Genomic DNA, 24616 nt, shown 5'->3' on the forward strand with positions numbered 1-24616 from the left:
TTTATAGGCACAAAAGCAGGAAATCTGGTGAGGGAAAACCCATTTGAATATGTGTGCACCCGTGCTGACTGCCTCATGGGCACTGAGACTGCTCTGGAAACCAACCTTATCACACACCTGGAATCACCAGGTACACTCAGATGGATTAGCCCAATAGTAAACAGGAAGAAAATTGCTATTGCATCCGTCTGTATTTGCAGAGGATTTAGACTTTGCACCAACTAAGTCCTTACAGTCACAGGTTAATGAGGAATAGATGTGAATGAGATTTTAAAGGTACAAATCTCTGTACCGGCAGAAAGGTAGTATAATATTGATCTTCCCTCCCTGCCTTCCTCTCTGCTTGCTTTCTCTCTCGCTCTTTCTTGCTTCTCCTCTCTTCCTCTTTTCCTTTTTTTTTTTTTTCATACAGAGCCTTGCTCTGTCCACACAGGCTGGAGTGCAGTGGTGTAATCATAGCTCACTGCAGCCTCAAACTACTGGGCTCAAGCAATCTTCCTGCCTCAGCCTGAATAGCTGGGACTATAGGTGTCTGCCACCATGACTGGCTAAGTTGTCAATTTTTTTTTTTCAGTGACAGAGTCTCCTCATGTTGCCTAGGCTGGGCTCGAAGTTCCAGGCTCAAGCCATCTGCCTGCCTCAGCCTCCCAAAGTGCTGGAATTATAGGCATGAGCCACTATGTCTGGCTGTTATTTCTAAATATTCTCATTTACAGCCATTTCTCACCAAGATACTCATCAGCACTAGTAACATCAGAATGGCAAGCCAGAATCTAAGCTTCTCTTCTTCCTCCTGGGATGCTGAGGCTCACACACAGAATGCTGGCTGTATGTGGTTTATATTGTCGTATGTGAGTTTGGCGTCAGAATGGTTAGGGAAGACTTGTGCATTTACTCTGTGCAGGCCTCCTCTTGCCCTGGAGAACCTGTCGTCCCTCCTCCCCTGCCTCACTCCCTTATTCAACCACAAATGCTGTCCACTCTTTGGCCAGGCCCTGTGCTATCCATCAGGGAATCAGATGAGACTGCTTTTCTCAGTGAGCCATTCATAGCCTGTGGACAGGGGATGGAGGAAAATCAAGAGTCCTTTTGCCCTTTCAGACTCATCTTTTTGAGGCCAAACTTGACCCCACCCCACGTTCCAGGAAGGAATGACTGCTTCTGCCAATGGGCTTCTAAAGCACATCAGCATATTTACTTGCCTGCTCACACCATCAGGCTTAGCATCATTCATCCATCGATCCATCCAACCAACCATCCATCCATCATCCATCCATCCATATACCCATCCATTCATCCATCCATGTAACCATCTACCCATTCCAATCTTCTTCCCATCCCTCCAACTATCATCTATCCATCCATCCTTATATGATCCATCTACCCATGTAACCATCTATCTATCCATCCATCCATCCATTACCCATCCATTCTTCCTTCCTTCTCTCCATCCATCTATCCATCCATCCTTCCTTCCATTTATCCATGTAACTCCTTTCCCTCCCCTCCCTCCCTCCCTCTTCTCCCCTCCCCTTCCTTTCCCTCTAGCCATTCACTCATCCATCCATCCATCCATCCATCCATTCACCCTTCCTTCCTTTCATCCATTCATTCATCCACCCACCCATCCATTCATGCATTTATCTACTCATTCACCCATCCATCTATCCAACCATATATCCCTTCATCCACCCACCCACTCATCTACCTACCCATCCATCCACCCAACCTTCCTTCCTTCCATCCACCCACCCACCACCCACTGACTAATATACCTACCCATCCATCTGCCCACCCACACTTCCTTCCTTCCAATTAACCAACCACCCATCCCCCGCAAACCCCATTCATTCCTCTTTGTATACCATGGCTCTTCTCAGGGCCCAGTACAAGCTGGCTTTCAATACATAATAACCACCACTATTTTATTTACTGCTTACTGTGAGCAAGTCACTATTTTAAGGGCTTTAAATATGGAATGAATTATATTTTTCCTCTAAAACCATAGACAATTTTATGTTGTAATAGACAATAAAGACCAAATACAGACTCTTATAAACTGGATGTTGCTTAAAGCCACTGAAATTAAGAGACTAAGAAAGTGAAAGGTTTCTTCAGACTGTTCTGAGAAGGTCTGAACACCTCTGAGTGGATTCTCTGAATGTCTTTTGCATTAATGTTTCTGTAATGCTTTCCTGCTTCTGAGGAAAAAAATGATTTTTCCTTCCTTTACCATCACCTAAAGGCCACATTTTATTTTAAGCGCTCTGTCATAGCTCCAGGAATTGTGTGCATTTTTTATAATAACATTTTAAAATATTGATACAGAATCTTAACGTGGAACGATTTATTTAGCAGTCCATTTACACTAAAAAATGTTGGGGGAGGGGAAATGTCATACCGGGAGAATTTCCTTCTGAATCAACAGAAGAAAATGTCCCCATTTTTATTCTGCTTAATTCTGCCTTTCCCAAATTAGCATATTTTCCACTCCAGCTATGATTCACCGGGCTACTTATCCCATACTAATATTTACATCGTGATCACGAGTGGGGAAGAGAAAATTTGGCAGCTGGTAAGGCATCCACTCTGTTTCTCAACTGTGGATTGTTTTTCTAATTTGTATTATGCTGTTAAATATCTCAATAAATCAATGATGGAAAAAAGTATCGCTACAAATTAGAAGGAAAATAACATTACAGAACTATTAGCAAAAATGAGATTGGTGCAACCGATTTTTCCCTGGATTTCCATCTCAGTCTACACTGCAAAGGACAGCAGGGCCTTATCCTTCTGAAAGGCAATTCTGGGCACACAGTCAGTTGCTTGTCAATCAACCCACTGGGATGTCCGGAAGAGCCAGCCTGGCTTCTCTTCCCTGCTGAACAAGCTGTGTCGCCATCATAGGAAAAGCAATGCACGGCTGGAAGAGCATAGTTACGACCCCTGAAAAGCCGCATCCCCGGATGATCAATCCCCCAAAATGACTGGGGCCCAGGCTTTGAACTTCCTGTGGGTAACGTCCACCTCTGGCTGGACCTACCACCTGATGTCTGAGGAGGGAGGAGGTGCCAGGTGGTGGTGGGTGACTGCAAATCACACCTGTCTATGGGGCTTGGCCCTTCCTTCCTGGCTGCCTGAAAGAACACTTTCCTGGACTCTTGCCACTGAAACACCATGGGAGAGATACCACTAAGAAAGCAGGAAACCACTGAGACAGGGACTTTGCAAAATAGTCCTAAAGAAGCCATGCTGTCACCACAACCTCAAATCCTGTCCACCTCAGAAGGAAGGATGAGTGGGGAAAAGCAAGAGCCAGTTCAGCTCCCCATTGAGGCTGCTGTTCTTTAAAGAATATAAACTATTAATCTTCATTTTTTACAGTGTTATTTGTCCACTTAAACAAGGGAAGTGGCTAATATTGGAGAAACTTGAAAAAGAAATCTTTTCCATAGAAATAGGTTTTGCTATCCACTCATGCTTGTCTCCAGCTGACAGAATGAGTCAGCTGTTAGCTTCTGGTGCCAGCATCTCCCCCGCCCAAACGGTAGAAGGCACATCTGTTCCCAGACAATGTCCTAATACACCCGGAAACATGATCACCTCTTTCTGAATTGAGCCAGAGCCCAGTGCAGCACGTCCAAGGGTCTGCACTCAATTTATCCCTCCAACGCCCAGAACAGAGCTGTGTGCTGCAGGTATTAGGGCCGACGTCATGCCAATACAAAAGTTTGATTTCATGGACAATTAAACAGGGTCTCCATGCTGAATGAAACTGTCATTCACTGCCCAAGATTGCTGGTTCCACCGACTCACACAACCAACCGCTTGACTGTCAGCCTGCAGCTCAGAGCAAATGCAAGCCTGTCAGCTGTTTATTCTTAAATACCGCCATTTCTCTTTGTATAAATGGTCAATCCAGGTTACAAATTTTACTGAAGCAGGTGGGGCTTAAACAAGAGGCTAAATATATCTGATTTAGAAAAAAAAAAAGAAAGTTACCTTCCATCCAATGCTCATTCAAGGCAGGAGACAAAATGCATTGCATGTTAAGATGAGGAAGAAAGACAGCTGGTGATGGGGGCTGACCCCAGGAAGGAGTGGGAAGCAGAGCTGACAAGCTGTCAGAAATGTGCTTATGAAAAAGACAAGCAGTGAATGAGGGGACTGCGGTGCCATCAGAGCCATGGCAGCGGCCCCTCTTGCTGAAACTGCTGACTTGGAACTTCTATGGATGTCAAACCTTCAGAGAAATACTGATTTTCTTCCTTATACACTTGAAAACTCCCGTCGCCAAAGACTGAAATTGAACAAAATCAATGGAGAGGGAACTGGGAATTCCCCAGGGGGACTACCAGTAGACAGTGGTCCAGGCCTCCGGCTGGGGGGTGTCCCCATCAGGCACGGGGCCTGTCCTCCAGCCACCAGCCCTCGTATCTGGGATAAATACGTTATTCGAGAAAAAAAAAGCAATACAATGTCTGCCTGCATTGGGTACTTTCTAAATATGTATTTAATGGCTGCTTTGGAGAGGAAAATATATTTATAGTTCCTTTAGTGTCATTCTAGTCTATTGTGTAAATATGTAAATGAGGCTTCATGATCTACACAGTAAAATGCCTTAGAATAATCTGTGTAAATAAATCATCTGCATATGCCCAGTGCATCGTTTCCAGTGCCTCCCAGGGAGCTTTGCAACACTGATTTGGAGGAAACTTACATACAGCCAGAGAAATGAACGTGTCAGCCAGGCCGTGCTGGCGGACACTGATGGCAATGTCCTTGGGCCCACACTCACGGAGCGCCCTCTCCAGGAGTAAGAGGTGATCTGTGCTCTAGCCTGGTGCTAATTTCATTAGCTGCTGCTCGGTTCTGCCTCGCCACATGACCACAGCAACAAGGGCTATGCAGTAAGACCTGCAGGGGTGGAAGGAAGGATGGGGGTGGGAGGCCAGGACGCTGCACTACCATCTGCCCAGACTGCCCAGGCTTTCTCCAAAGCAGCAACAAAGCTGATGAGTGGCTTGTCTCCCAGGGGCAAGGCAGAGACTCAGCTAGATACAGAGACATCAGGCCGAGCCGACCACGTTGGTCACAGGGTCTGCCTGGCACTGAGTGCTCATCTCCCAGATACCCAGTGGTGAGACTCCTGCATGGCCCCTCCCAATACAAACCAGGGTCCATTCACTGCACCTCAAGCAAACCACTCCCTGCCTGGAGAACGTCTTGCCAGGGAGCTTCGGTGGGGAAAATGAGATGATACAGCATTTAATGTTTTGTGTAATGAGGCCTGTAATAGTTGACAGCTGAGATCCAAAGCCCTTAGGTACCAGCAAGGTGTTTAAATATTGACAATCCATAAAGCGTTTCATTTGCCTGAGCTGCTGCTGGCCTTAGTCATGGAAGGGAGGGGGTGTCTTTCGTAACCTCCCATGAAAGACCACGGGTCCAACGGCCCACTTGGGTTCCCTTCATGATCTGAAAGGGAGACTGTTGGCGATCTGCTTTTGAATGTCTGGTAGCCAGGCAGAAGTAAGTGCAAGGTCTCTGCCTTGCTGAAAAAGCCAGCGTCTTCCTGGTCAGTCTATTGTCATGTCTTGGTCCCCCAAAGGTCAGTTTTGACACTCTGGCTCCGACCCTGCTGAGCTCAGACTCAGCTGACTTCAGAAGCTTCTCCATGTTCAGGCAGGCCCCTCCAAGCCGTGAACTCAGCGTGAAGCCCTGCCTGGATGACACGCCAATTACTTCTTATTCACACAGCCTGCCAGACTCCCTGGGCTGCACCAGTAACCAACAGGCATCCTGTTCCTTTTGTGATGGCAAGTGGAGCAGCACATGAGCACCAGAGGAGAAAGTAAAGGGCTCCCCCAGCAAGCATGAGAACCAAAGACTTATCGCTTCTTGGAAAATGCCGAGATGTGTTCATAGTGTTAAGAGGCTAAGCCCAGGCACCTATGTCTGGCTGGTGCTGCCCCATCTCACAGGCTAGTCTCCCACACAAGAGTGCTCAAAGACACATTGGTGTGCTTGACGGAGCAGGCTGGGGATGGGCATCCATGGCTTTTTAAATGATTACTTTAAGCTAAACATATGATTTTGAGGTAGTTGAAGAGTCCCATGTGGTTGTAAGAAAAAACAGAGAGTAAGTCCACGTGTCCTTCACCCCATTTCCCCCAATGGTAACTTCCTGCAGAACTGTGCTGCCATCTCACAACTGGGACATGGGCAGGGGTGCAGACGAGATGCACGATGTTCCTTCTGTGGCCCTGTGACAGTCACACATCTGCTGGGATCCTTCATCTCTACTCGGGGAGGCAGGCGTTCAGCGGGGAGGAAGTTGCGAGCCAGGCCCTTCTGTGGTTTTTCTGGTGCAGGTGTCTTTTTCTTTGAGGCAGAGTCTTGCTCTGTCACCCAGGCTGGAGCGCAGTGGTGTGATCTTGGCTCATCACAACCTCTGCCTCTTGGGTTCAAGTGATCCTCCCGCCTCAGCCTCCTGAGTAGCTCAGACTACAGGTGCGCGCCACCATGCCCGGCTAATTGTTTTGTATTTTGTAGTAGAGACGGGGTATCACCATGTTGGTCAGGCTGGTCTGGAACTCCTGAACTCAAGTGATCCACCCGCCTCGGCCTCCCAAAGTGCCGGGATTGATTACAGGTGTGTTAATCTGCTCCTGGCACCATGGGTCCCTGTGGTGATCTGTTGGCTCAAGGGTACTTTCTCAGAATGGTTGAGATGCATAAAGAAAAGCTGAAAAGGAAACTAATTGTACTGGTGATACGGTTTGTTTCGTGTCCCCACCAAAATCTCACGTTGAATTGTGACCCCCAGGGTTGGTGGAGGGTCCTGGTGGGAGGTGCTTGGACCCTGGGGGTGGGTTTCTCACGAATGGTTAAGGACCATCCCTTTGGTGCTGTTCTCATAACAGGAAGTGACTTCTCAGGAGACCTGGCTGTTTAAAAGTGTGTGGCACCTCCCCCGTCCACTCTCTTCCTCCTGCCTTGGCCATGTGGCATGCTGGCTCCCCGTTCACCTTCTAGCACGACAGGAAGCTTCCTGGGGCCTCTCCGGAAGCAGAAGCCACCATGCCTCCTGTAAAGCCTGCAGAACTGTGAGCCAATTTAAACTCCTTTTCTTTATAAATTACTCAGTCTCAGACATTTCTTTACGGCAATGCGAGGAGTCATACGCCTGGTAATGCCTACAATCAACTGAAGGCACCTGCAGGTTCCTGGTAGCCCGTGTCTCCAGGTAATGCTGGAGGCATGGATTACGGGTGGTTTTCTTTACGCTACTTGTTGGGCAACATCGTTCCTTGGAAGACGCGTGAAGAGCTGGGTTTAGGTGACTTGCGGCACCGTTATCCCAGCGCAACTCAAAAATCTACACTTCATCGACTCATTAGCTGACAAGGTCCAGCAGACAGTCTACAAATGACTGCGATTTCAACGTAATGACACGTCTAAACAGCATCGTGAAATAGCTGCAATGGCTGGGAAGTTATATGAAAGTATTGCTGGGAGTCTCACAGGTCCTGCTATTAGTTATGTAGTTTCTTAGCTACTAGTATGCGTTGAATTCTGTCCCTGCCCCCCACTGCAAATTCATATGTTGAAGTCCTGACCTCCAGTACCTATGAATGACCTTATTTGCAAACAGGGTAGCTGCAGATGTAATTAGTTAGGATGACATCCTGCTGGAGTATGTGGGTCCCTAGTCTAGTATGACTGGGGTTCTCATAAAAGCTAAACCCGAGACACAGACACACATACAGGGAGATCACCATGGGACGGTGACACCAGAGATGGGTGAAGCACCTGTCAGCCCAGGATCGCCCAGGATGGCTTGTAACCACCAGAAGCTGGGGGAGAGGTAATAGGAAACAGATCCTCCCTCACAGCCTCAGGAGGAGGAACCCGCCCTGCTGCCACCTTGACTGTGGACTTCTGGCCTCCAGAACTGTCAGTCAACCCATGTCTGTCATTGAGGCCACCTAGTTTGTGGGACTTTGCTACAGCAGCCCGGGCAAGTGAAAGAGCCTACACAATTAAAGGAAATGCCAAATCCAGTTAGAGGTCAGTGAAAATAAAATGTGTTATTTTCCCCATCTATGCTCATGGATCTGCTGAGTTCTATTGATGAACCCCTTGATGGGCTGGAAGAGTTGATGAAGAAATCAGTGCTTTCCCTGGATGTGGGGAGGAAAGTGTCTGAAATGGTTTCTTTTTTTTTTGGGAGACAGAGTCTCACTCTGTCACCAGGCTACAGTGCAGTGGCACGATCTCAGCTCACCGCAACCTTCACCTCCTGGGCTCAAGCAGTTCTCCTGCCTCAGCCTCCCGAGCAGCTGGGACTACAGGTATGCACCACCACACCCAGTGAATTTTTGATTTTTAGTAGAGACAGGCTTTCATTATGTTGGCCAGGATGGTCTCGACCTCTTGACCTCATGATCCACCTGCCTTGCCCTCCCAAGTGCTGGGATTACAGGCGTGAGCCACTGCACCTGGCTGAAATGGTTTCTTAAGTCTGGGCTGCTCCATGCCACTGGCCTGCTCCCCCTTGGCCTCAACTTGGCCCCAGACCCCACACTTCTCAGCTCTTGTCAATCTCCGAAAGTGCTCTTGAATCAAAGAGCAAAGGGCCAGCTGACTGTGCTAGGGGCCATGGGCTTTCACAGGTAGTGACCACAGGAGGCCCCTGCCAAACTCACATCCTTCACCAACTCGAGACCCTCTGCTCCCACAACAAGACAGGCGCCGTGCTCAAAAGATATTCTCAGGATCTGCCAGGTGAGCACGTCTGGATTTCTTAATTATTGAGCCAAAGAAATGTTTATGTTGCCTTTGAGTAGAGACTTTTCATGCTTATGCACTACGTTTCTCCTTAGAAGTTTCTAGAAGGCGGGTGGGCTCGGTGGCTCATGTCTGTAATCCCAGCACTTTGGGAGGCCTAGGCAGGTGGATCACTTGAGGTCAGGAGTTTGAGACCAGCCTGGCCAACATGGTGAAACCCCCTCTCTACTAAAAATATAAAAATCAGCCAGGCGTGATGGTGGGGGCCTATAATCCCAGCTACTCAGGAGGCTGAGGCAGGAGAACTGCTTGAACCTGGGAGGCCAAGGTTTGCAGGGATCTGAGATCGTGCCACTGCCCTCTAGCCTGGGTGACAAAGCAAGACACCGTCTCAAAAAAAAAAAAAGAAGTTTCTAGAAGGCACTTGTAACTAATCATCTTTCAAAAGCAATTTGGTGGGGGAGGTGGGAAAGTCTGTCCTTACACAGTGACAGATGTAACTTTGGGGTCTTTCCTCGTGGTCTAATGGCCTCTTTAAATATTAGACTAAAGCAGTTCCTAGCACTGTGGTCCCTTTGGTGGGCGGGGTTTGATGGTTCGCTTCCTGAATAGCATCCCTGACACATCACATATTTTCATGCTCAGATGTTCATGATTAACTGCGCAACTCTGAAGGTCATATTGAAGCTGTTCTGTGCTCTCTGTGTTAGGTGATACCCTCTAGCTCCAAGCAGTAATATCCGACGCAACCGATCAGAAACTCATTTTCCAATAATGCCTATCCTTAGTTATTAAAGTCAAATGGAAGGAAGGGTGAAAAAAAACCCTTCAGGTGAATAGGGTTGGAAATGGATCTTAGACCTCATTTTCGGAAGCCTAAAAAATGAAGCCAATGATGTGTCGGTTTCACTATTAATAAGAATCTTCATATTATCAGAAACAAGCATGACTCTTTCCATCTCAGCTGCAAGCATTTAGAACCCTGAGATTAGTCCCTGAAAACACTCATGGATGAGTTAGAAAAAGCCTTTCATGTCCCTAAGTTCTCATTCACCTATTTCTAGGAATAACCATTATCATCCTAAGTAAGTGTCCTGGGGCTAAAACATCCCAAATCGAGTGCCCTTAAGGTTATCAGCACAGCTGTGACTACAAAAACAGGAAGGAGTTGAGTGAGAAATGATCATCTTCCTTCGCCAAAACCGCCCTCTTTCTCTCAGCTTTATTGGAGAAAATGCTGAAAGAGAAAGGGATGGAAGCCCCCGACAATTTCAGAAGCATCACTGTCAGCTGGGCTGAGACCCCGTTTATAGGGCCCGTCACCCTTACCTGAGGGCCGGGCCTCGATGACGTAGCCTGTGGTGGGTGTGTCGCCGGCATGTCCCTCTGTCCATTGCAAGGTCAGCTCAGAGGCAGACTTGGTGACTAGGACATCTCTAGGGGACCCCGGGGACCCTGAGGGATAAAGAAGAGGTTAGGCATCAGCCCTGCGGTGGGGGGCTCACATCCCACCATGTGAGATTTCAGTGGCGATCAGATTGGTCGAGGCTGCAGAGCGTCTGGGCAGATTACTTAACCTCATGCAGCCATGGTTTTCCAACTTAAAATCAGGGAGGCAAGGTCGGGCATAGTGGCTCACACCTGTAATCCCAGCACTCTGGGAGGCCAAGGTGGGTGGATCACCTGAGGTCGGGAGTTTGAGACCACCCTGACCAATATGGAGAAACCCTGTCTCTACTAAAAATACAAAATTAGCTGGGCATGGTGGTGCATGCCTATAATCCCAGCTACTTAGGAGGCTGAGGCAGGAGAATCACTTGAACCCAGGAGGCAGAGATTGCAGTGAGCCGAGATCGTGCCATTGCACTCCAGCCTGGGCAACAAGAGTGAAACTCCATCTCAAAAGCAAGCAAGCAAACAAACAGAAACAGAGAGGCAAGGCAGGGCATGGTGGCTCATGCATGTAATCCCAGCACTTTGGGAGGCTGAGACAGGTGGATCACTTGAGCCCAGGAGTTTGAGACCAGCCTGGGTAAAATGGTGAAAACCCATCTCTACAAAGTAAAAAAAAAATTAGCCAGGTGTGGTGGTGCATGCCTGTAGCCAAGTTACTCGGGAAGCTAAGGTGGGGGGATTGTTTGAGTCTGGGGAGGCTGAGGCTGCGGTGAGCTAAGATCAGATAGTGCCACTGTTCTTCAGCCTGGGTGACAGAGTGAGACCCTGTCTCAAAAAACAAACAACAACAAAACCTGAAAAGGGCGTGAAAGAGCTGACGCATGCAGGGTGCCCCACACTGTGCCCGCGACTCAGTGGCACTCCCTGGACGCCGGTTTTGCTGCCCACGCCTTCGTGTCTTTAAACAACGGGCAGAACAGTTGGGTAAGGGGGAGGTTACATGGTTCTTCTCCGTGACCTGGAAAACTTTAACGTTTTCTGATTTATTTCTGATAGCAAACTCAGTTATTTTCCTCTTTTCTCCAAAAAACAAAAACTTCACATGCTTAATATTTAAGAATTTGCTCATATATGTAACAAGAGAGGTTAGGCACCAGCCTTGGGGGGGCTCACATCCCACTGTGAGAGATTTCACAGTGGGGGCCAGATCGGTCAAGGCTGCAGAGCGTCTGGACAGGTTACTTAACCTCACACAGCCATGGTTTTTCATCTTAAAAACAGGGAGGCAAGGCCAGGCCTGGTGGCTCATGCCTGCCATCCCAGCACTTTGGGAGGCTGAGACAGGTGGGCACAGTGCAGGGCACCCTACATGCGTCATGCCCAACCTCTCTTTCCACCTGCAAAGTCCATGTTGACATGTGCTTTTGAAGACTTCCAGTTGCCCAGACGTCCCTGAGTTTATGCCAGCTCTCAGCCACCAGCACTGCCTTACTGAGCATGTAGACAGATCCCAGCTCAGTGAAGCAGGAGGTGGGAAGCTAAAGTTGCAATTGACACCGTCTGCCCCTGGAGTCCCACTTACCCTCGGCCGGCCCAGCTGTGACATTGGCTTGGAGCTCAGGCCCGTAGGTGATGGTCCGAGCTTGGACATGGAAGAAATAGGTCACCCCCTTGGTGAGGTCCCGCACCTTCAGCCAGCGCTGCCAGTTCCCTCTCACTTCCACGGTCACCACCTTGCTCACCCCTGCAGCCGCCAGAAGCAAAGGAAAGAAAGGGGCTCAGCTTGGAGAAGCAACCATGCACCGTCTGTTCCGTTGTGATAACAGGGCACGCGGTCCCCGCAGTTTGCTAAGGAAGTATTTCTTACAATTAGGAGGAGTTTATGTGGTGATAATAGCCAATTTTCAGCACAGATAAGTGTAATTAGAGCTTAAGCTTGATAAGTGGGTGCTGACAAAAGAACTGAGGCTTACAACACAAAAGAGGGAGGCTGCCATCTGAGGAATGATGCCAGGGAGGAGCAGGGGAGGGAGTGATGGTCCTGCCCGTCTCCAGGTTGGACACTTCAGGGAATGTCCTTTCCCACTTGGCTCTGAGCTGTGCAAAGTCTGGCATCACTTCCATGGTGACTGCAAGCTTCCTGACACAGTCACGAGTGAGGGAGGTAATATGGTTTTCCTGTGTCCCCACCCAAACCTCATCTTGAATTGTAATAATCCCCCTGTGTCAAGGGTGGGGCCAGGTGGAGTTAATTGGATCATAGGGACAGTTTCTCCTACACTGTTCTCATGGTAGTGAATAAGTCTCATGAGATCTGATGGTTTTAGACATGGGAGGTTCCCCGCACACACTCTCTTGCCTGCTGCCATTAAGACGTGACTTTGCTTCTCCTTTGCCTTCCACTATGATTGTGAGGCCTCCCCAGCCATGTGGAACTGTGAGTCCATTAAACCTCTATCCTTTATAAATTACCCAGTCTCGGGTATGTCTTTATTCACAGTGTGAGAACAGATTAATACAGGGAGAGTATAAAAGACGCAGGAAGATACTCCATCTAGTCAGAACCCATGAGGAGACTGCAGCCTGCCTGGGTTGGCCAACTTGTGGCCTATGGGTCTCAAACAAGTCATCAGAACTTCATCTGTGGACGTGGAAGCAAGGATTTGAAAAATTAATTTTTCACTACCAGTATTGATACCTCTAATCAGAGGATGATGGCAACATAGAGACAAAAGTCCTCAAACCTATGTGATATTATAAGCAAGTGATAATGCAAAAGTCTTGCTGGTTGTTATTATCTAGAAATAGAAAATTGAGATTTGACATTTTGGGGGAGAGGATAAATACTGAAAATTACACAAACGCAGCATTTTCCAGAAGGAAAAATAAAGTTCTTTGGTGAAACAAGTTTGAAAATGATGCATTAAAAAAAAAGTTAGATAAGTTCTCAACTGCAGGAATTCTCAGAACTTTCAGTAGATTAATATCCACCAGGCAGCTCTTGGAGGAGGATACCAAGATGTAGCACTTCTGAGATGTAGTGATTGGCAGAACTCATTTTCCAAGCAGCATCCGTGAGAAGGGCTGCACTTGGTGAGTGGTGCCCACCGTCCTGCGTCCACCTGACCAGCACTGCCCTCCCACTGTCAGCCCCGAGAAACAGCGGCCCTTGGTGCGGGAGGGCCGCGTGCTGCTAGTCAGCACCTGGAATACCCCAGTCACTTTGACTTCAGGACAGAACATAGTGCCTTCTTACTACGAAACGGGTCCATCTTTCAAAGCCATCAAAGCAGACTTCTCTTATCCTAAAAATCTCCAAAATACCTTCTAGCTGGTTCAGTGTTTTCTTATTACGCCATTTATCAAACAAACATTTATTCAGCTAAATAATTTTCTTCCAAATTATTTCAGAGAAATTTTGGCTCCTCTTTTCGTTTTTTGGTTTTGTTTGTTTTGAGACAGAGTTTTTGCTCTGTTGCCCAGGCTGGAGTGCAATGGCGTGATCTCAGCTCACTGCAACCTCCACCTCCTGAGTTCAAGTGATTCTCCTGCCTTGGCCTCCTGAGTAGCTAGGATTACAGGTGTGCACCACCATGCCTGGGTAATTTATTTTTAGTAGAGACGGGATTTCACCATGTTGGCCAGGCTGGTCTTGAACTCCTGATCTCGTGATCCACCTGCCTCAGTCTCCCAAAGTGCTGGGATTACAGGCGTGAGCCACCACACCTGGCCAATTTTGGCTACTTTTGAGTGACCCTCCAAATCTGGGTTTTCCTTTAGAGCAACAGGGCATTTCTGCCCAGAGCCTGACCCTGACCTTCCATTTCTCAGAGGGGTAATGAGGATGACAGTTTGTGCACACAGTGACTGTCACCAGCACACAAACCTGTCCAATGTAAAGTGATTCTAGAAAACAACTGTTTGTTTTTTTTTTCAGTGTTGTTAAAAATGTCTTCATTCTCCCTGGAGCAAAAACAAACCCATGTACAAGTTTTGTAAATTCTATCCCAATAGGAGGCAGAGGTAGCCTGGCCTTCTCTCCTTCTCAGGTGGGTCAGAATTGCATTTGTTTCATCAATTTTTAAACCATGCCCTGCACTACGAAACCTCAGGATACACTCCCATAAAATACCACCATTTAAGACATTTTAAAAAAAATGCAAAAATAGGTCTGCCATAAAATTGGATTCCTAAGCACATGGTTCAGTGCTCAAGTGGCCTGGCGCTCCGAGTGGACTGTCGCTCCGGGTGGACTGGAGCTCAGGGTGGTGTGGTGCTCCGGATGGACTGGCTCTCAGGGTGGACTGGAGCTCAGGGTGGTGTGGTGCTCCGGATGGACTGGCGCTCCGAGTGGACTGGCGCTCCGGGTGGACTGGCGCTCAGGGTGGTGTGGTGCTCCAGATGGACTGGCGCTCTGGGTGGACTGGTGCTCAGGGTGGTGTGGCGCTCCAGGTGGACTGGCGCTCAGGGTGGTGTGGCGCTCCAGGTGGACTGGCGCTCAGGGTGGTGTGGCGCTCCAGGTGGACTGGCGCTCAGGGTGGTGTGCTGCTCCAGGTGGACTGGTGTTCTGGACAATGTGATGCCCCAGGGGTCTTCTAGGAGTGTTCCCTACAGTGACAGTGATGGTGAGGGATGACCCTGGGCTCTGCCCAGCACATAGTATGAGCCACGACTGTGTTCCCAGTGGAGTGACTAGAGGAGCTGCCCATACCTGGTAAATGCTGTGCCCTCTACTTCCCCTGGCCTGACTGGTGAATGCCTGACCAGGAGTTTGCAGATGTCTGCCCCAGGCATGCCCTGGTTCTGGGTAGGAGGCATGGAAAGAGGTCAGAGGACCCCACAGACCCCTACTAGGTGAGATCACTGTTTACGTTGTAACTACTATCTTTACCACATTTTAAAATATTCTGTCCTCACAATATACTTCAAGCAGGTAGCAATTCACACACACACACACACACACACACACACACACACACACACACACACATAAATATATGGATCATTTCATGGTAGTCTTTATAAGAGAACCTCTATGACCATAGCAAGTGAATATAATTCCAGTCCAAAACAAGGACACCTGATGTTCCATTGCATTTGCAACCGTTTTTCGGGGACATGGGCACACTCCACGAGGCATATAAAATATTGAAAGTTGCAAGGAGGTCCGGTTACTGCTTTGTGGTTCCCCGTTGGATATCCTGATGCAATAGTGAAGGGGTGAGGGTCTAGATTTTTCAGAAGAGGCTCCTGTACAGGCACAGCTGTCCCCTGGAGGTCTTGGGGAGGAGCAGACAGGAGGGCAGTCCCTCCGGGTGAGAGAAGGAGCAGTGGCCATGGGGCAAGGCTGGTCAGGGCCTGGAGGTGCAGGGCAGCGAGGGCTGGACAAGCCGGCTGGCATGCTGGATGGTGGGACCTCCATGGGGCGCAGGAAGCTGCTCTGCTTTTTCCCAATCATTGCCTTCTGTTCAACCACCCTACCCTTGGCCACACTCCACCGTGCAGCACTGTGGTCCTTTCCAGGCTATCCCGGCATCCTCCCACATTCAACAGAGAGTTCACCTCCTCCCTTCCCCAGCCCTGGCAAGCCAAGACGCTCAGAAACTCCTGCAGGCAGAGAGCAGCCGCCAGGATGAGTGCTTCCTGAACTACCTTCCTGCCAAGGCTGATTGTGAAATCTGCAGAGTCAGCTGGGAGGAAGAGAGAATGAAGAAAACGGGGATAGGAATGAGTCTGAAGCCCTCTGCTTGCTCTCCGCGTGACGCTGGGCAGGGCATGTGGTCTCTGCGGAGTCCTTGGTTTCTCCCTCTGCTCTGAAATTGGTGGCGCTTACCTCATAGGACCATGGTGAGGAGTTGGGGGGATGAATAGGAATGCCCAGCCGAAGGTCGGGACCCTGAATCTATTGTCTAAGAATGCATCAAGTAACAGGTGCTCTGTAATCAACATGGACTCCCGACCTGCTGTACCTCTCATGCACGGCTGCGAACCAAACCACTCCAAAACCGAGTGGCTCAACACCACCGCCACTGAACCAGCTCCCGGTCCTGCGGGGCAGTCCTTCGGCCGGGCTGACCTGCGCCAGACTCAGCGTGTATCTGTGGTCACACAGTGAGTCTCACTGGGGGTTGGCTGGCCCAGTTGGCCCCTCTCTCCTGCCGGGCCATGGGTGGCTGTCACCCCAGGCCAGCCCAGGTGTGTTGACGTGGTGGCTGGGTTCCAAGGGTGGCAGGAGGGCCAGGGTGCCTCCCAGGTGCAAATGCTTTTGAATCTGCTTGCTTCATGAAAGCTATTGTCCCGCTGGCTAAAGCGAGTCCCGTGGCCCAGCGCAGAGTCTGTGTTGGGGGACTCCACCCACAGGCCTGGACTCAGAAGGAGTGAGCAATGGGCCCCTGCCTCTTCCCCTTCCACCTTCTCCACCCACCAATCAGGAATCTTCATCAGAGGCCACCGCTCTGGCCCCCGGATGGGATATAAGCTGACTCAGTGAGTCTGATCTGCCATCTTGGTCCACATTCTTCTTTTGGCCTGTGTGGCTGTGGGATGTGGCTTGTCAGACAGCCCTGGGGTTAGTGTCTCACTGAGCCAGGGTTCTGGCCAACACCATCAGGATAGGCAGGGGAGTGCCAGGGTCCTGAGGCTCGGCTGCCATTTGTGGTGAGCAGGACCTTCCCTGAGCAGCCATGAGGTCCACCTGGGTGGAACCAGGAAGCAGGATTGCTGAGTCCTGCCTGAGGGAGAAGCCAAGAGGGGTCTGAAGCCTACAGCCAGACTCAGACTCATCCCAGCTAGAATCAGACCATGGCTGATAGTGCCTGCAGCCTGACGGCGTTGAGGCAGGAAAGACCCTAGTGGGGACCCCCTGGCTTAGTCAGAGCCTGGTGCTGTGTCTAGAGGCAGCTCCACAAGGCCATTGGGCAGGGGCTGGACACTTCATGTCAGCATCACCGCTTGGCAGCCCACACCTGGATCTGCCGCTTGACTAATGTGCAAGAATCGAAGGTCTGGAAAGTGCCCTCCCCAACAAGCCCAAACACGGGAGTCTGCATGGCTTGTTTTTCCCAACACCTGGGGAGGCCTGATGAAGCTGTTTCTGCTGAGATCCTGGCCACCCCTCACCCTCCAGAGCCAAGGAGGGAGTTGCGAAGCAAGACAGCGCTGTTCCCTTAAAGCTCTAATCTCAGAGCACACTACCTTTGTTGCAAAGCCAGGAAAATCCAGGCTGAAGGAACCAGCCCTTCACAACAGACAAAAGAGACAAGGCTGGTGATGGATGGTCTTGTTATCTGTGAAAAGAGGTGAAAATGGTTGTGACAAAAGCGACTCCACCTGTTGTCATCCAGGGGAGTGGCAAGCCCCTTACTCAGCTGTGCAGCCAGTGATTTGTCTGGAATATAAAATGCTTTAGTGAATCCTCCTCACGTCCCATCTCTGAAGTTCATCTTCACATTTACTTTCAGAAACGTGAGTGCTCCAGACACTTTCTGCCCATTATGGAGCAGTTTAGGCCTTGGCTCTGGAATCAGAACACCTGGGTTCAACTCCCACCTCTCTTCATCACTTTTGAAACGCAGGCCTTGGGCAAATGTCTTCATGGCTCTAAGCCCGATTTCTTTGTCTGCAAGAGGAGAATAAAAGCTGCAGCCATAATGTAGCGCTGTTATGAGGATTTGGAGATAATGGATACTAAGTGCTTAGCACAGTGCCCAATTCAAGCTCAACAAACATTGCTTATCTCTATTATTATGCTTGGGGGTGCCTTGTGTATAGTGAGAACACGGAATGCCCGTGTGAGTGGAACACACTTAAATGATTGTCTAAAAATCTTCCGAATGCTTTGACTTTCCCAGTGATGCAAAAACTGTCATGAAACAAACAAGAAGCAGTGACGACGGAAACACAAGGGAGCCAGATGTGCCGGGTCTTGTCCCTGGAAGACTGGGTTGGGAGAAAGGTTTGGTGGAAGCCCAGAAGTGATTCTGGCGTGCAAGTGCAGAGAGAAAGGGACCACAACAAATCCAGGGCCCCTGTGCGGCACTTCTGACCGAGTAACGACCCATGGAACGGCCTTGCCTGGAATGAAGTACTTTCTTGCAAGACGAAGAGCAGCAGCCCAGGAGAGAAGCCAGAGGCACACACCATGGAGTTTCCGGGGAGATTCTGCACAGCCATTAACACAGAAGACTGGGGAGCGGAACCAGTCACTTATTTGAGGAAGAGTGGGAAACTTGAGCTGTCTTTGATTAAGAAGGCCTTGTAGGTCAATCAGAACTATGATGCTTTCACAATCATTTCTCATTTGAAAGGTTCTAGTTGGTTATTACCTTGAAAAGGCATTTGTAACACAGGCTCATGGAACCTGTGTGTGTCTCCAAAATTCCCTACCATTTCTCCCTGCAGACTGAGCAAGAGTGATGGGCGTGCCTGCTTCTGTGCAGCTGCTATGGGCAGCCATGTCCAGACTCCCTGGCTCCCAGGCAGGTGCTGGGTTCTAGGAAGGACACAACAGAACCTGGCTGCCCTCCGCCCTTGAAGCAGCCACACTAAATCCACGTCCCTCCCGTGGCCTCTCTGCCATTTCAAAAACCATACCCATATCTCACCTCTACTGTTATTTACCAAAGTCCATCAGTTGTCTAAGACGTGCTTCTGCGCAGATTTTTGCATCTCTGATTTGGGTTGCAGCTCAGAATTGATGATACAAAAGTATTGGGCCCTAGTTTATTGGGAGCATTTTTTCTTTCTGAGCACTTCATAAAATAACGATGAATCTTGTAGTGAACGGCATCTGAGATTCGGTGAAATAAAAATCTAGTGCTTAAATTTTCTTCATCACATCAACTTCCTGTTTCATCTAAACGTGCTTATTTTAAAAGGAAACTTTTATCACTGCTTTAAATGGAGTGCCGATATTCATTGATGTGCTGGTTGTATTTTTTCCTCCTAGACATTAAATAATCTATAATTTTTACATCTGTCTGTATATATTACAGGTGGAAACTTCCCCTGGATTATAAGGCAGAGGCGGCTGGACTTGTATTCCCGCCCACAGTGTGGTGAGAAAGAAATGTCTTACGAGCTGGAATCTTCAGTGGACACACTGGTGTCTACGTGACAGGAGAGATGGACACAGAAGGCATTAGAATAATACCTGACCCAGCAGGTGTAGAGTAATGGCCACATGCACAGCAGGGCAGAGCCACTTGCCCCCAATCCCCATTCTGTGGCTTCACAATCAATACCCCACTGGCTCTACCTTCAACACGCACCCCTGATCTGGTCATTCCTCCCCTGCCCCGCACCCTTCCCCTGGAGGATGCTGCTACAGCCCCGGTCGGCCTCCTCACTCCCAGCTCTACGGAATCTCTGCCGCCCATTCTCCCCTGAGCCATCTGCGTTCCACCTTCCGTCTTCACCTGTCACTCATTTTCAAGCCCGTCATTTCCTCTCTCAAACTCCTCTGTGATGGAAACACTTTCCCTGCTCTTCTCTGGAGGCTCTGTTTCCTGTTGATCTAGGAAGTGCCGAGATGATCAATACCTTCTTTCCATCTGTGGCATTGAGACAGGGCATTTGGCCCGGGGGATCCTGGTCTTGGGGAGGTCAGGTCCTCCTGCTCCTGTCTCACTCTCCAGTGGGATCCACCACAGCCCCGCGTGCTGTGGCTTGCAGCGCATGCACCCCACTCACCAAGCTCTGGCCACTGGCACCACTCAAGCTCTGCCCACTGTGGGGCCCTGGATTGGCTGATCCTCCAGTCGGAAGCCCTTCCCCAGGATTCTTGTGTGTCCAGGCCTTTGTCACTCCAGTCTCTTCCCTAAGCCTCTAGTGTTAGCCCTCCTCTCTTTTCTTCAACGCATTAATCACACTCAGGCTGTTGTCGCTTTAATTACCTGTGTGTTACATCTGCCCTGGAATAGGAACTCCCTGGACTCAGGAAAGCCAGGGTCTTGATAAACAAACCAGTCAAGATTCTGGCTTTCCCGGGTCCTTCAATTCCAGCATCTAGAGCAGGTGCTTCATAGATGTCCGCCGAGTGCGTGGATGGGCGGAGGGTGGCACCAGGGCGTTGTCTAAGACATGAGGATGTCAGCGCCCCTCCGAGGATGCTGAGGGTACCCTAAGGCCCATATTGCAAGACGTGGCTTCAAGTGGAACCTCAGATGGTCTCTGTCGGTGACCACAAGACAAACATCTTGGGAGGAACAGGAGGGGAATGTCTTGGGTGTGACAGAGACAAGGTCAAGGGTCTACATGACACGGCTCCGCAGGGAGAGTGCCGTTCTGGTCTCAGAACACAGAGGTCTGGTCTTGGCTCGGCTTTTCCTCACAGGCCTCTCCCAGTGAGTCCCCGCTCCCCACACACTCAGCTCCAGCCCCCACCAGCTCAGATTCCAAAACCCCCTGCTTCAGGCACCAGGAGACTCCTGGCTCGCGGAGGAGGTCAGGCGCGGCTTGCTGTGTAGACTGTGGATGGCTGGGCATGACGAGGCCCACGCTCCCATCTCCCCAACCCCGGGTCTTACCTTGGACAGGGGCCAACGGCTCGTACACCACCCGATAGCCCTGCAGGATGCCGTTGGCTGCCGCAGGCTCGCCCCAGGAGACGTTGAGTGTGGTGGAGGTTATTTCTGAGAACGCCAGAAAGCTGGGGGCTCCAGGGGCTGGGAGAAGAGAACACAAAGAGACTTTTACGAAGGCTCCTTTATAGATCATATACATACATGTCTGTGCCTCCGTATAGAATAAAAAATGTTATTAGATGTTATTTTCAACTCAGTACAAGTCTAAATGCCATAAAATGAAAAGATTTATTGATCACCTCAGAACTTCCGAGGATCAATCAGAAACACAGACCCTCCCGAGAAGAGCAGAGAAAATGACAGTGCTTAAACACAAAGGGGCTTGAGAGACAAAACGGCAAAGGGATAAAAATGAATAATAGATGGAAACAGAAAATGAAACGCAGAGAGTTCCATTTTCTAGCAACTGCTGGAGGATTCCAGAGGCCCTCGTCCTGCTCTTGGCGGGAGAGACGGAGCTCTGTGATGGATGAAGCCTCTCTTGAACCCTCCTTGCCTCTCTCTCAGAGGTCTGGGGGTTTCGGAGGACACCCTCAGCTCTTGCACATGAAATCTCCCATGATACTCTCCCAGCTGTGAGCGTCCCCCTGGGTCCGGAGGAGGGAGGGGGCTGACGGGAATACCTAGAACTACAGAAGGCCAGGGGTGTGGCCAGGGTGATGTGGAGTCTGGTGGCAGCTCGCCCTCTGCTCAGGCACTGTGTAAGGTGGGCATGTAGCGGGGCTGTCCCTACCAGACGGCCTAGATGGGGGACCTCATCTCCTCGCCCCAGCGCCCTTGCTGCTCAGAAATGCCTGTGAAGCGGCAGCCCCCTGCTCCCTCTCTGCCCTCCCTCCAGTCTCTGGCCCATAGCTGTGACCTGCCAGGCCAGCAGCGCTCAAGGTGGCCCTACCTCCATCTCTGCCCATAGGTTGCCTGTGTCCTTCCAGCTCAGATGTGGGCACTAGATGAAGCCCAAAGGAAGTGGCCCTTACAATCTGGTTGTGGTCAGCATGTGGGAGTGTGATGCCGAGGGGCTCTGATTCCCAGAGTCCATCGTCTGTAGGGTGGCTGAGCCCACGGGATGTCGGAAAGCCCTGAGCCCTGCGTCTCTGCCCATGGCTTCTAGACCTCACTCTCCCGGTCTCGGACTTCCAGAATCCTACAGAGGGCCTCGGAGAGCTCCCGGGAGCCCAAGGCCAAGCAGCTTCACAGCATACTCCAGGCCGCTGGGAAACTAAGATGCGCTGGAAGAGGGGTCTGCTCAGAACCCACGCCACACCCTGTGTGTGGCGAGGAGGCCACAGCAGTGCGGCGCCCGTCCAAGCCCTCGGGACTGGCCTGTGGTGTGCGTGTAGTGAGCAGTTTCCAGGGGTGGTCTGTGGCCCTGAAACCCAGGGAATGCCTGTCACCGTGGCCTGGCCTTGCTGCCCAAGGAGCCCACCCTCAGGGATCTGCACACACTGTAAGATGACCTTGATGAGAAGTTCTGTCTCCTGGAGGAACTGGAATGGATCCCATCAGCTATGAACGAGGCCTTGATGCAGACTCAAAGCCCTTCCTCCCCTCTGATCCTCCAGGGCTCTGGAAAAAAACATGCATTGCTCCAACCCCCCTAACATCTGTGCCACTGTGTACCAGTCTGAGGCCAGGCACATGGAGAACACATGAGCCAAACCCAGTCCTGCACCTCCAGAAACTCCCAGCTACACAAAAGGTGTTGCCTTATGTCTGGGAGGGTCAGAAACCACCGTGCAAGGTGACCTGAGCTGGTGCTCTCAAAATACATATCCAAGGAGGCCTGCCCAAAGGAAACCCGCCTTCCTCCTACCGGCCTGGTGGGTGCGCCCCTGTCGGGGGTCACTCCTGGGCCCATCTCCAGCAGCGTTGAAGGCTGATATGCTGACCAGGTACTTGGTGTGGCTGGTCAGGTTCTTCAGCCTCACCACGGGCTCGGGGAGGAACAGGACCTTCATTTTCTCTGTTTCGTTCTGGCTGTCTGCCTCCCAGTAGTAAATCTGTTAGGAAGAGCAAGAGGTTGGGGTGGGCCCTGGGGAAACCTTCTGGGAAGGGTGACCACTGAGGGTAAGGTCAGAGTGAGGCTGGGGGGAGCTGAGTTCTGGGGTGAGCTGTGCCTGGGTGAGAAGGTGGAAAGGCTCCCTCTCAGAGGAATCGGGGAGAAGCTGAGGCTACTGTGCATGTATGGGGACCCCTGGCTGCTAATATTGTTTGGGAGATGACGTTGAACATTTCCCTGTTACTCATCTAGAGTATGAGCCTTGCCTCATTAAACAAAGTACTGTTGAAGATGAGGTCTGAGGACGCAAGGGAAGCTTCCCTTTAGCTGCCAGCGACGTGCCTTTCCCTGAAGACCTAGTTCTGTCGGTGTTTTGATTTTTGGCCTCTCTCCTTCCCTCATCTTCTAGAGAGAAGGGAAGCCACCCCGTGTCCACCCCCTGCTCCGAGCTGTGGAGAGAACAAACCCCCCAACTCCTATGATGCGTTCCCACATTTTGTTCAGAGCCGACATCAAAGTATTCATCAATATGGCAACGTACTTTGGAGATTATAGCAATCAAAAACAACAGGCAGAGAACCATGTTGGGCTCAGGGCAGCCGGGAAGGCCTCATTCCTCTGGGGTGCCATTTCCTCTTGTCTAGCTTTTATGTGCTTGTAGTTGAACTTGATGGCCAAGCACAAAGGTTTAAAGAGGTTGCCAGAACTGCCTCCCTAGACAGCTGTACGGAAAGCACCGCTGCCTCTGGCCAGTGCCAGCCGCGCTGCCCAAAGACAACACCAATCAGAAGACCAGTCTTGGCTCTGTGGGCCTAAACCAGAGCCAGGCTATTAGAGTGGCTTGGCCATGTGAAAAGGCAGCATGGAGGCTTCAGGGAGGCAGCCGGAGTGCTCCGGGGTTGGTACTCCTGCCTTGCACACCCGCCCACCTCGCTTGTGCCAGGCAGGGCCTGGCAGGTAAGCATCGCTCATTTCCACCCGCAGGATGCAGCCGGGCTTCTGCTCACTGAACTGGCCATCTGAGATCTTCCACTCGCCCAAGGCTTGCTAACTTGAGGTCTATACCCAAGTTCAGTGTCTATCAATACAAAAATTAGAAAACATATTTTGGTCACACATAAATAGCGTGGTGCCTGGAAGCTCATGGGGCTTTCCATGAGCTCATTCATCACTGTAACAGCCCTGCCACGGAGGATGGGATTAATTTTCATAAAATACCTGCAAAAATCATCTTTAAATGGACATTTAATTGGCCCACTAGTCATTAGGGCAGGCTAGGCCCCAGAATCTGATGACTGATTGACTAGGGCCCCAGCAGACCAGACAGGGGAATTTATTCCAGAGAAGGATGGGGGCATTTCTGTGGCACAGACCTGGGATGTGTACAGGCTCCTGTACTCTCTAAGTGGGCCAGGCCTCAGGGATGGGACGCGGCCAGGCGCTTCCTGCCCCCTGGATAACCCAGGCCTGTGTCATGATTCCTCACTTGACGCTTTACTCCATGGCCTGCTGCCTTTCTTTTTCCCCATCTCTAGAGAATCCAGGGACTATGGGCTTCTCATGTATGAGTGTGGCAGTTCTCAAAGTGGGGATCCCAGGGACCTCACATCTGTGACCTTGTGAGGAATGCAATCGGTGGGCCCTATCCTGGGCCAACTGAATCAAGGGAATCGCTCAGTGTCCAACTGTGACCCAAGGGCGGGGCTAGGATGGGGAACCCGGTCTCTTCCAGGCACCCCATGTTCTTTTACTGCCAGCCAATGTACTGGGGGCTCCAGGGTGGGCCCCAGAAGTGGAAGGGTTCCCCAGCCAGGCCATGGGGACAGAGTGGGGAGAAGCCACTGGATGA

The 24616-nt window shown here is 50.5% G+C and overlaps 1 protein-coding gene across 1 annotated transcript in view; it reads right to left on the reverse strand.

Moving 5' to 3' along the window:
• Window positions 1-24616, reverse strand: part of SDK1 (sidekick cell adhesion molecule 1) — a 652070-nt gene that overhangs the window by 32100 nt on the left and 595354 nt on the right. The window contains exons 36-39 of the mRNA XM_021675988.2: window positions 22582-22768; window positions 20715-20852; window positions 11771-11932; window positions 10123-10248 (exon numbers count right to left, since the gene is read on the reverse strand). Of these exons, the coding sequence (XP_021531663.2) occupies window positions 10123-10248; window positions 11771-11932; window positions 20715-20852; window positions 22582-22768 (613 nt within the window). The remainder of the gene's footprint in view (window positions 1-10122; window positions 10249-11770; window positions 11933-20714; window positions 20853-22581; window positions 22769-24616) is intronic.

The sequence above is a fragment of the Aotus nancymaae genome, unplaced genomic scaffold (genome assembly GCF_030222135.1).
Source record: "Aotus nancymaae isolate 86718 unplaced genomic scaffold, 86718_ANA_hifiasm-v0.15.2.pri h1tg000015l_0, whole genome shotgun sequence".
In the NCBI taxonomy this organism is placed as follows: domain Eukaryota; kingdom Metazoa; phylum Chordata; class Mammalia; order Primates; family Aotidae; genus Aotus; species Aotus nancymaae.